General features: G+C 50.4%; 1 protein-coding gene across 1 annotated transcript; it reads left to right on the forward strand.

Annotated features, from left to right (window-relative positions):
* Positions 1 to 8,262: 8,262 nt before the first annotated feature.
* Positions 8,263 to 11,794, forward strand: LOC148819682 (mucin-2-like). Its single transcript, XM_088935213.1, has 6 exons — positions 8,263 to 8,276; positions 8,781 to 8,944; positions 10,000 to 10,249; positions 11,006 to 11,120; positions 11,469 to 11,559; positions 11,646 to 11,794. Exons 1-6 carry the CDS (start codon positions 8,263 to 8,265, stop codon positions 11,792 to 11,794), a joined length of 783 nt encoding a protein of 260 aa, XP_088791339.1.
* The last annotated feature ends 77 nt before the right edge of the window (positions 11,795 to 11,871 follow it).

Raw genomic sequence — 11,871 nt, forward strand, 5'->3', positions numbered from 1 at the left:
GACATTGATCATATTTTACTGCGTTTCACATGTGCTTGTATTGAACTTCTGGTAGCTGCAATAAAACTGTAGTGTTTGCATTATAAGTGGGCTTGCTGTGTCTCCTTGAATCACACATCTGCAGCGGTAACTCCTCCCAGTGTGGCACACCGGTACCCCCTGTCCACCTTCACACTGGCATAGTCGCCCCACGACTCAGCGCAAAAGGGAGTTTATAACAGCAGGTCGGGAGGGACGACAACAACCAGGTTCAACCAGACTCAGCTGTCAGTGATTAGCAATCGCTCCTGACAATCCAGTCCTCTCCAGAACGCTACGAATACCTACGAGCTCCCCATCTCTCTCTCTTGCATGAGCCCCGCTGTCTCGCACAGACAGTATAAGACGCTGCCTAAACCGTCAATCAGTTTTCCCGTTTGCTGCTCCGATGCTCAGTCGATCTCAGCCAGGAGTCAGACTTCCTCCTCCTCCTCCGCGTACCAGCTGGCCATCGATCTGACTCTTCGTCGCTTTTCAACACCTGCGGCTCATGTCTTTCCCCAGACCGAGACCCGCCGTCGTCCCCCCGTCCTGTCCAAACCCCTGGCGTTCAACTATCCGCTTACTTCTCCTGTTGTGTTTTGAAATGAGCTGCTCTCGGCAAACGCGCATTGGCCGCCACGTTCGCAAACCTCCCATTCGAAACCTGTCCTCCCGTTATCACCCGGACAGTAGCACAACGTCACTAGACCACGTTTAAACAGCTTTCGTTCAGGACTTATATTTAGGAATATTACATATTCTCCTATCAAAGATATACTTATCGTATCCTGCGCTCCCGGTAAACTTCCGCGTCTCCTGATGACGTCATCAGCACCGCCACACTCCAGTGCAGCCGACCTGCTGATCCCGCCCTCGAGTCCACAGACCCGGGCTCTGGGTTTAAAAAATATGCTGCTTATTTCACATTCGCCACCCGCACTGCTAACGTGAGTCGCATTCATTCTCTATGTGTGGACCACGAGCAGGGAAGAGAAAAGTGCAACACACCTGCATTTCCCCAGCTTCCCACAAACCTGTTTCACCGTGAAGAAAGAGATAAATAAAGCTCTGAACTTCGGAGAGTAAATATCCATGGCTCTTCGGCACGCTGCTGCCCAGCTCATAGCAGGACGGAGCCTCTGAGCCCTGAAATACCACGACTGTCCATTCTGCAGTCTCCCTGCGTTTCTTCATTCAGCGGTCTGTATTGGTCTTCCTCATCGCGTCTAAACTCACCCCTCCGAATCTCAAGCCCCCTCTGTTCTTCCTCCATGTCCTTTTAATCTCACTTTTCTCCCGTGTGTTTTACTGCATCTCGTGTCCCCGGGTTCCTGTCTCCACTGCTATTGCAGCCGTCTCCTCGGCCCCGGGTCAGCAGTTGTCCTGTGTCTTGCGTCCCTGTCTCATTCGTGTTTCTGTCCAATTCAGCCCTTATGTCTCGTGTCCTTGTCTCGTTGCGTCTTGGTCCCCGGTGTCCAGTTCGGCCTCAGGTCTATCCCTCTCGTCTTCTGCTGTTCCCAAAGCTTGATATCAGTACAGGTAGGTCCTACTGGTGTCCCCGACTCATTGGTGTCTCTATCCCCGGCGTCCCATTCGGCCCCGGGTTCATTCCTCTCGTTCTGCGCTGCTGCTGATGCCAGCTCCGCTTTCCAGGCCACACCGGCTTCTGGGTCAGTCCAGCGTCTTCTCAGCTGCAGCACTACAGGGCCGAGCCACACTCAAACGATTCGCTGTCTGGAGGAGGGGCATCCATTGGGCCAGGACCCCCAGAGGTTTGTCTTCTCCCAACCGGAGTTTTTGTTTTCCTCTCCACGGCGCCCACATGGAGTCGCTGAGCGGTCAACAGCGCTTTCAGTCCTGTTCCAGAATCCGTAAGAATCCGAGCCGTTAGTCCCTTATACTTAACTCTGCCTCGGATACCAGGAGGCCACACGTCAGCAGGTGTATACGCCTCAGCGTTACACACTCACCCTGTCTGCCCAGGAGACTCTTATCAAATCCAATGGTTACAGGAGGCCGAGACGCTGCCGGTTACCTCCGTCCCTCAGTCTATTCACAGTACCAATACAGCGGACGAGTCTCCAATTTCCACTGCTGCTTTTGGGGGTACGATTGGAAACTCATCCAATCAGATAACACCGCCATTTTTAGTCAATTTAATAACGCCAGTGACTTCCTTTCCCGTTTACCAAGTTCTCGCGAATCCGGAGCTACTGAGGACGTCTCTTCCAGCTCAAGGCTGCCTCCTTGCTGCTCAATGCGGATGTATTTTAATAAGCAGCTCGCCCAGGTCTTCGGAGGCCTTCCTTCTTTACAAGCAATGACCCTAAACAAACGCTCCCTCAGCTGTTATTCGAGCTCTGCGATGACCCACAGTTCACACCACGAGTTCCTCTCCCCTCCTCCACGCTTCAGAATTCTGCATTGGTGGTTTGGGGTCCCGCTGGGAGACCAGGACCCCCCAGAAGAACCTTGTCCTCTGGCCGGGAGCCCTCAGCCGAGCGGGTTAAGCCACAGTTTCGCTCCATGACGCTTTCATCCCGGGTGTTGTCATTCCTCGTGAAAGGCTTTTCCCAATAAAAAACCCTGGGTAACACAAAGCCTGCATCATGTCCTCCTAAAAGAGAAACAGGCTTTTTCTCAAGGGGACGCCCAGCTCAGGAAGGAAGTGCAGAGAGAGGTGAAAAGGGAGATCGGGAAAGCTAAGGAACAGTATAGGGTGAAAATAGAGAACACCATGACAACAGGTGACACCAGGATGGCATGGCAGGGCATTAAAATCATAGCCAATATCCCTCAGAAGCGTAGTGGCAGCACTGTACCCTGTTAAGTGGTGTGGGTGGGCAACAGCTGGCCAATGATCTGAATGAGGTTTATACCCTCTTTGAGTTGAAATCTACAACCAGCTCAGCTCATAGTGCTATTCACCCTGGATCTGGAGAGGCTGTTTTTTAAATTGACACAGCAGAGGTACGTAGACCTTTTAGGAAACTTATATAAGGAAAAGTGCACGTCCAGATAGTGTGTGTGGTAGGGTCCTACAATCTTGTGCAGATCAGCTTTGCGATATGTTTAGTTTTCTCTTCCAGATGTCCTTAAACTTACAGATCATTCCCTCTCTGTGGCAGAAATCCATCATTATTCCTGTTCCTAAAACTGCCCAGCCTAGTGGCCTTAACAGCTACAGGCCGGTTGCCCTCACATCTCTCCCAGTGAAAGCTCTTGAGAGAATAGTGAAGCACCACATCACAAAGAGCACACAAGCCCTCATCGACCCCCTGCAGTTTGCACACAGGGACAGGAGGGGAGTAGACGATGCATTACACACGTTGTTAAATCTGGTCTATCAACACCTGGACCAACCAGGGACCTTTGTAAGGATTTTATTTGTTGACTTCTCCTCTGCTCACAATACACCCACTGTTGCTTGCACAGAAACTCTCAAAGTATTGTACTTCAGTCTGAATGAGAACTTGATAAGCTGGGTGCTAGACTTCCTAACTAACAGGTCTCAACAGGTCTGTAGCGGGAGCTGGTCCAGGCTCCTGCTAAGCGCTGTTCAGGACCCTGTGCAGACGGTATGATCCAGAAGTAAGTTGATAAGGACATCAGGGGAGGAGACGAAGAGGAATCAGGACGGGTTGACAGACGGGGAGGGGGGGGGGGTGACGGCAACCAAGTTTCCAAGGGGAAATCCCGGGGCGCAGTCCAAAGTCCGAAACCGGGGGATCCATCTAAGATGAGACAAACAAGGTTAAAATCTGGAACGGGATCTGGGACAGGGACAGGGAATAAAACCAGGATGAAGAGGCCAGGTGCTCTGAGCCCCGGACTCAGATGGTCAGGATGCTGTGATGAAACCTGTGCCGTCGGGTCTTTCCTGGACACGCCGGTAGACGAGCTTCTGGGCGTCCACCTCCCAGTGCTGAGCCAGGAATAGTGGGAGCACCAGGCTAAAATAAGGAGACAAACAGGGGGCAGGTGCACATAATCAACTAGAATACGAAAGGGATGGAGCGCCCCCAAGAGGAGGGATTACGACTGTGACAGGTCAGACTGGGGAAGTGCTTATCTGACATTCGCTACACATCAAGTGGATCACCACAGGGCTGTGTCTTGTCCCCTCTGCTGTACATTTTGTAAACCAGTGATCGCATAAGCAGACACACAGATAGACACCTCATGAAGTTTGCTGATGACACAGCCCTGGTCAGTTTATTAAAGGACACAGAATACCATCATGGGCCCATCCTAAATGATTTTACTAACTGGTGCAACGAGTCCTCCCTAAAGTTAAATGTTTCACAAACGAAGGAACTGGTTATTGATTGTAGGAAAAAGACCACACCCCCTCAACCCACTATAATAGATGGGCAGCCTGTTGAAATTGTCGATGATGCCGAATGCCTAAGCTGGTTGCTGAAAACCGAAAAACTGAAAAACCTTCTCGCTGCAGTCGGCATAGTTAATCAAAAATGCTAAGTAAAACTTTATATAAAGAGTGTTAGTTGTTATATTATAGATATATGATGACATGTTTGTAATTCAGCAGTAGCAGTAGTGGTGTGGACGGTCCTTCTCACTCTGATGTCACTTCAGAGACAAACGATGGGACAAATGTTGTGACACGATCTATAAAAAAGGCCAACAGAGACTCTTCTTTCTTAGGAAACCCAGGCACTTTAAGGCAGATAAAACTATTCTTACACTTTTCTACAAATCATTCACTGAAAGTGTCTTCACATCCTGCTTCACTTGCTGGTGTGGCAACATGAGTACCAGTAACTGTAACAGGCTGGTCAATTAGGGAACATCAGGTGCAAAATAATCAGGAATAATCAAATCAACTGAAGTATCCTTTACAGACAGAGGGTGACTAAGAAAGCCAAAAGCATCAGGGAGTGTGTGTCTCACCCCTCCATTGTGAATTCACACTTCTCCCATCTGGGAGACGCCTCTGTGCCCCCAGGTGTAAAACCAGCAGACTCAGGAAATCTTTCATCCTCACTGTAATCACACTCTTCAACAACGCAAAGTGACTACTTTGTCTCTTGTTTCTTATGTCCTGTAACACTACTGTATTCTCTTCCCTTTGATAATGTGTATTTGTCATTGTGTTGTGTTTGACTGTGCCATACAACTAATTTCCCCTACTGTAGGGAACAATAAAGCTTGAATTGAGTTTAACTGAATCTCCATCCATACTAAATCTGACCCTGATGTGGCTGTCCCTGTTCTCTCTAATTGCATCTCTAGCATGGATGGATGACTCAAACTTTCCTTTATCGAAACAGTGACAAGACTGAAGTCCTGCTTATTGGCCCCCATCAGCTCTGTAAAGCCAGTGCTGTAGCCCTCTCTGTGGACGGTTCTGCACTTGAGCTTCAGTCAAAATAAAAAAAAACGTGGAGGTGAGACTGTCCTGCCCAATCAGCCCATTGTAACGAACACGGACTGAGATCCGTGTCGGGTCTTGTAGGAGACCCTGTGCGATGTGGTAAGAGCTGGAGTAGACAGGAGGCGTGGTGAAAGGAAACACACAGGGGTTTAATAGTGCACAAAATAATAGTGACAGTCCGTGAGACAGTGAGTGGGGGAGACAAGGAATAGCATCCAAATCCAAACAGGTCAAAGGCAGGTCAGGGCCCAGTCCGGGGGTCCAGCGGCGAGTGATCCATCCTGGGACAAGACAAGGTTAAAATCCCCAGGAGGGGAGAACACATGGACAGACAAAACACGAGGTCCAGGGGTGACAGGGCGAGACCCTCCAGACCCCGGGCTCAGGAAGCGGGAGGTGTCGGGGACACCTGTGCCCCCAGGAGACAGACGTAGGGTTTCCTGGTGCCAGGCAGGCCTCGCGACATCCTGATCCTAATGATGAGCCCCGAGGACTGGAGGAGCTGGTCTTTAAATAATACAGCTAAGAGGGCACACCTGGGGAGCTTAACCACAAGGACAATAATGGGAGCAGTGGAGCGCCCTCTAGGGAGGGATGTCGGGCGTGACACCCATCAGCTTTACCTGATAGTCTGGTGCATCTCCCAGTCCCATGAGCACAGACACTGCAGCAAGACTGTAACCCCAACCTGAGCATCTCCTGCCTCCTTTCCCCCACCACAGGCACTACAAGGGTCCAGGAACAGGACTGGTAGAGACCCCCTGTTTGAATAATGAGGACTCATTGGATGAAAAGTAAAATGTTCAATTGGAGAAAACAGCTCAAGTACTGTATGAGCACAAACATATTATCAGTACTCAATTATTAGAAAGAGAAAAAGGAGCCTTCCTTTCTGATGTTCCCATGACTTTAATACTGACCGACTGATTTGCACTGATTTACCCAACTGATTATAATTAACAATACTGATGTCGCCAAACCAGCAAGAGAGACAGAATGTTAAGACACTTTCAATACATAACTTATAGAAAAGAGTGAAATTAGTTCTGTTTATCTTGAATTAGCTGGGTTTTCTATGAAACAAATAATTGTTGACAATTTATCATTCCTAAAATGTTTCTTTCTTTTCAAGACATTTAACTTCAAACAGAACATTGACTCAAATCATTTAGATTTGGGCCCATGGTTTTCTGGGCATTTTAATAAGCTGATTAGGGCTGGGTCTTCAACAGACTTATGCGAGACATCTGTGTGTTTGCTCTGATGCTTATTAGTGTACAGAATGTAGAGCAGGAGGTGAAACACAGCCCTGTGGTGATCCAGGGGACGTGTAGGGAATGTCAGAGCTGTGTGTTAAGAAGTCTGGGACCCACCTTATCAGGTTCTGGTTGAAAAAGAAGGAACTTCTGTCTCAACTGAGTTTGTGTGCGATGGTGGTTTTTAAGTTAAATGTTGAAATGAACGTAATGTTATAAAATGTTGTCCATGGCTCAAAACACACACTATTGGTAATTTTCCAATTCTGAGTGTTTCTAAAATGTTTCAGATCAAAGTTAAATTAGATTTCCGTGCTCAATGTAACCAGTCAGTACAGCGCTCTGTTTCTACTGGAAGACGTGAATGGACATGTGAAATTGCGTTGGCAGGTCCTGGTCTCTCTTACTGTTCAAACACTGTGATTCTTGTGGAGAAATGTGTCGCACGCGAGCCTCAGGGGAATATTTACATCCTCCCGGTCCCCACTAATCCTATTTCATTTGGGAAATAACTCCCGCCTAACATCCATGTTTTAGGGCACACATTAAGGACGTTACACGTGGCCCCCATATTCCTATCTAGCAGGGCTGAAGTGGCCCTCAAGGGCCCGGCTGTGTGAGTGGAGGGCTGGGCCTGTGGTTTTACTGGGCTCTGGCGGGTCCAGGATCTCAGACACACAGTCCTCACCACTTCGTCCATCTGAGGGGCTGCGAGCAGTGTCCTCTGAGGGTCAGAGCGCTGCGGTCTGGTCAGGAGCCCAACTGTGAGGGCAGAAGAAGCGGTTTACCACATCCTGGTCCTGGGCTGGGCCAGGGCAGGGGATTAGCAAGGCCAGGGAGTGGCCTGGAGCAGAGCTGCAGCACTGCTGCGATCCTGAGCACACAAGGCAGAATACAGCCCCACAGGGCAGCTCGGCCACACACTGACCAGGCCAGCGGTCAGCGGGGAGACCGCCTGTCCGCCCTCGAGCTCCTCCTCATGCGGACATCACAGCGACAGTAACGAGTTACTGTAATTAGTGAAGGAGTTCGATCAGATTTCAGTGCCAGTCTGTGCTGCGTGTCCAGTCCTGCTCCAGAGCCTGGGGAATTAAGAGCTAATTGTTCATTCACATGTCTGTACGCACAAGCACGGCTCAAACTGTGTTTGGATTAGAAATATAATGCAGATTAATTTAATACAGTGGAGTTGGTCTAATTAGGTCTAATTAGGAACTGGGGCGTGAGTGACATACTGTAATAAACACGTGAAGGAGTGTCTAGTGGCTAAAATTAACAGTGGATTAAAACCCCTTTATTATAATCAATTTCACTGAGCCGTAACAACCCGATTAACAGATAATTACACTTTCTTCTCCAGAAGCATTTTGCCAACTAAAAATGAACATAAAACTCCTGAATTTGAGATTGTAGGTAGAATATACAGCATGAGTGATCAGCGTTACTGAAATTCACACATTCCCTGAGCTGAGAGGACAGGAGGGGAATCTCAGCTCCCTGTGAGGGACGACTGTCTGCTCAGAGCAGAGATCCAGCGCTGACATGGAGATCCCTGAGAGGGGGGCCTGCTAGTGGTCACTGCAGGTCATGGAGGAGGAAGAGTACGCCCATCACAGGAGAGGAAGAGTATTTACATCATGGGGATGAAGAGCATGTCTGTCAAAGGCAATGAAGAGCACGCCCATCACTGGCGGTGAAGAGTATGTCTATCACAGGTGATGAAGAGTATGTCTATCACAGGTGATGAAGAGTATGTCCAGAACACTGCAGTAAACTTCATTGTAGCTTCAACCAGCTCTTTCTCTTCTCCGACTCTAGAATTGGATCATTAAGCCACATTTCTGTCTCAGCTCATTCAGTGTCCACAGTCGTCCCCTTCTCACTCGGGGTCCAACTCTCTCCGGATCACAGGGTGACCCCAGAACATCAGCAGAGGACCCCCAGTCACGTAGGGGCCGACTCTTCTCTTGTTGATGTCACAGGGAGAGCAGAAGAACATACAGAAGCTCCAGTAAATCCCAGCCCTCCTGTGCTAACAGTGCGTGAGTCCGGCTCTGGAAAATCTGTTTGCTGATCGGCTGTAATTCTGTTTGCCTGTTTGTCAGCCTGCCCCTCCTGTCCACCCTCAGGGGCCACGAACCCGGAGCCTGGGGCTATAAAGGGAAGAGCAGCACCTTCACGGCACCAGTCTGCAGAGCGACCCCGAGGAAGATGACGGTCTGGGCGGCGGTGTGGATGGCGAGTGTGGCTCTGGCAGCTGCAGTGGAAGGTGAGATCGTGCTCTGCTCCTCTCTGAGGTCTCGCTGCCCGCTGGCGCTGGCTCAGGGCTGTCTGGGGCGAAGCTGTCCTGTCCTTGAGGTGAACATGGCTGTCCTTATCCTGCTGCACCTCATCAACAGCCATACAGGACAGCTGAGAGCTCACAGCCAGACAAGGCAGGACTGATCAGATACGAATGAAACCTCTAGAGTGCTCAGTACAATACAGGCCGGCTGGCCTCTTGTCATTTCTCTCTAAGCAGAGATTTCATGTACAAGAACTCTTTACAGTTCCTGCTGTCTTAACCTGATAGGAAAATCACACTAACTCTTGTTTTTTATTTTTTAAAAGATCCACCAAAAATCAATCCGATTCTGATAAGAAACAACATTCCTCTTGTCCCCACCATACAAGTGCTTCCTGGTGTTGTGGGTAAGTAAGAGTCTCTCAACCGAAATACTAGATGAGCTGGACTGAGTGTCTCTACAGTATCTCCAGCTCTGATGAGGGAGTGTTAGTGTGAAGTTACAGAGGAGCTGGACTGAGTGTCTCTGCAGTATCTACAGCTCTGATGAGGGAGTGTTATTGTGAAGTTACAGATGAGCTGGACTGAGTGTCTCTACAGTATCTACAGCTCTGATGAGGGAGTGTTAGTATGAAGTTACAGAGGAGCTGGACTGAGTGTCTACAGTATCTCCAGCTCTGATGAGGGAGTGTTATTGTGAAGTTACAGAGGAGCTGGACTGAGTGTCTACAGTATCTCCAGCTCTGATGAGGGAGTGTTAGTGTGAAGTTACAGAGGAGCTGGACTGAGTATCTACAGTATCTACAGCTCTGATGAGGGAGTGTTAGTGTGAAGTTACAGATGAGCTGAGTGTCTCTACAGTATCTCCAGCTCTGATGAGGGAGTGTTAGTGTGAAGTTACAGGTGAGCTGGACTGAGTGTCTCTACAGTATCTACAGCTCTGATGAGGGAGTGTTAGTGTGAAGTTACAGAGGAGCTGGACTGAGTGTCTCTACAGTATCTCCAGCTCAGGTGATGCTCTCTCTCTCTGTGTGTCTCAGCTCATCCCCGGGGAGTGTGCAGCACCTGGGGCAGGCATCACTACCGCATGTTTGACGGGGAGCTCTATCAGCTCCCAGGCCCCTGTAACTACGTGCTGGCTTCCCACTGCCGTGCTGCCTATGAGCACTTCAACATCCAGATCCGCAGGAATGTGACCCCCAGTGACTCTGCTGTTAGCCAGGTCACCATGAAGCTGGAGGGCATGGTTCTGGAGCTGCGCAGGGAGACAGTCTCTGTCAATGGCGAGCTGTGAGTCTGGAACACGCAGAAGTTACTGCAGACTGTAGAGTCATGATGCAGCTGAGTGTGTCAATGTGTGGTTCTGACCTATTTCCCAGTGTTTTCATGCATGGTTCTGACCTGTGTTCCAGAGTGTGTCAAAACGTTGTTCTGATCTCTGTCTTAGTGTGTAGTACTGACCTCTGTTCAAGTGTGTACCACTATGTGGTTCTGACCTACACCCTAGTCTGTGACAACAATGTGGCTCTGACCTCCGTCCTAATTTGTGTCACTGTGGCTCTGACCTGTACCCCAGTGTGTGTCAAAGTGTGGTTCTGACCTGTACCCCAGTGTGTGACAATGTGTGGTTCTGACCTGTATCCCAGTGTGTGACAATGTGTGGTTCTGACCTGCACCCCAGTGTGTGTCAATGTGTGGTTCTGACCTGTACCCCAGTGGTATCTACAGTATGTGTGGTTCTGACCTGCACCCCAGTGTGTGACAATGTGTGGTTCTGACCTGTACCCCAGTGTGTGTCAATGTGTGGCTCTGACCTGTAACCCAGTGTGTGTACATATGTGGTTCTGCCCTGTACCCCAGTATGTAACAGATGCATGGTTCTGAACTGTACACCAGTGTGTGTACATATGTGGTTCTGACCTGTTACCAAAGTGTGTGACAATGTGTGGTTCTGACCTGTATCCCAGTGTGTGACAATGTGTGGTTCTGACCTGCAACCCAGTGTGTGTCAATGTGTGGTTCTGACCTCACTCCCTTGTGCACCAGGGTGCCTCTGCCCTTCATCCAGGGAGGAGTGCTGGCTGAGAGGAGCGGGGAGTCCCTGAGGGTGACGGCCAGACTGGGGCTGGAGCTGCAGTGGGACTGGAAGGACGCTCTCTCGGTACGCACCGGCCTCACGGACGCCTGCAGGAAGAAAACACAGATTCAGGAACCTCACTCACAGCTCTTTCCAGACCCTCCTCTCACTGTCTCTGTAACCTGTCTCTCTCGATGGGATCGGCGCTGTGGTCCAGCGCCTCGCCCTTCCCTTGACTCACCAGCAGGAGGTTGAGATCGATGGGAACAGACGTGGTCACGGTCTGCTGCTGTTCAGTACAGCTGCTCTGCAGTGAGGTCAAGCTGCTCGCTGCTGCCGCCTGGTGGGCACTGCAGGTATCGACCCAGCAGCAGACAGAGGCGTCCCTCTCTGGGCGCCCTGCTGACCGCAGTGCCTCCTCTCGCCCTGCAGGTGGCGATCGATGAGCAGTACAGGAACCAGACCTGCGGGCTGTGTGGGGACTTCAACGGCATCAAGGACAGCGACAGGGTCACTGCGGCAGGTAGGGAGGGAGACCCGCAGGGCCCTCAGTCCGGCTGATCCGCTAACTAGAGCTCTAGAGCCCTGACCGCTGCTCTGTCTGTCCAGGCGTAACAATCAGCCCCCTGGAATTCGGGAAACTGCAGAAACTGGACGGCCCGACGGAGCACTGTGAGGACCCGGCTGCACTGCCCCCGGAGACAAACTGCACCGAGGCGGTGAGCACACCCCCGTCCACCAGCGTCCGGCCACACTGACCAACAAGGCCTTTTCCCAAGAGACTGCAGGGAATTCCCAGAGCTGAGTGACCAGTGTGTGTCTGAGTGACCAGTGT

This window comes from Atractosteus spatula, chromosome 16 (genome assembly GCF_055471065.1).
Source record: "Atractosteus spatula isolate fAtrSpa1 chromosome 16, fAtrSpa1.hap1, whole genome shotgun sequence".
NCBI lineage: Eukaryota > Metazoa > Chordata > Actinopteri > Semionotiformes > Lepisosteidae > Atractosteus > Atractosteus spatula.

Coding starts and splice junctions, on each gene's coding strand:
- LOC148819682 (XM_088935213.1), top strand. Junction 8,945..9,999: donor TCTGGCAGCTGCAGTGGAAG/GTGAGATCGTGC, acceptor TGTGTGTCTCAG/CTCATCCCCGGGGAGTGTGC. Junction 11,121..11,468: donor ACTGGAAGGACGCTCTCTCG/GTACGCACCGGC, acceptor CTCGCCCTGCAG/GTGGCGATCGATGAGCAGTA.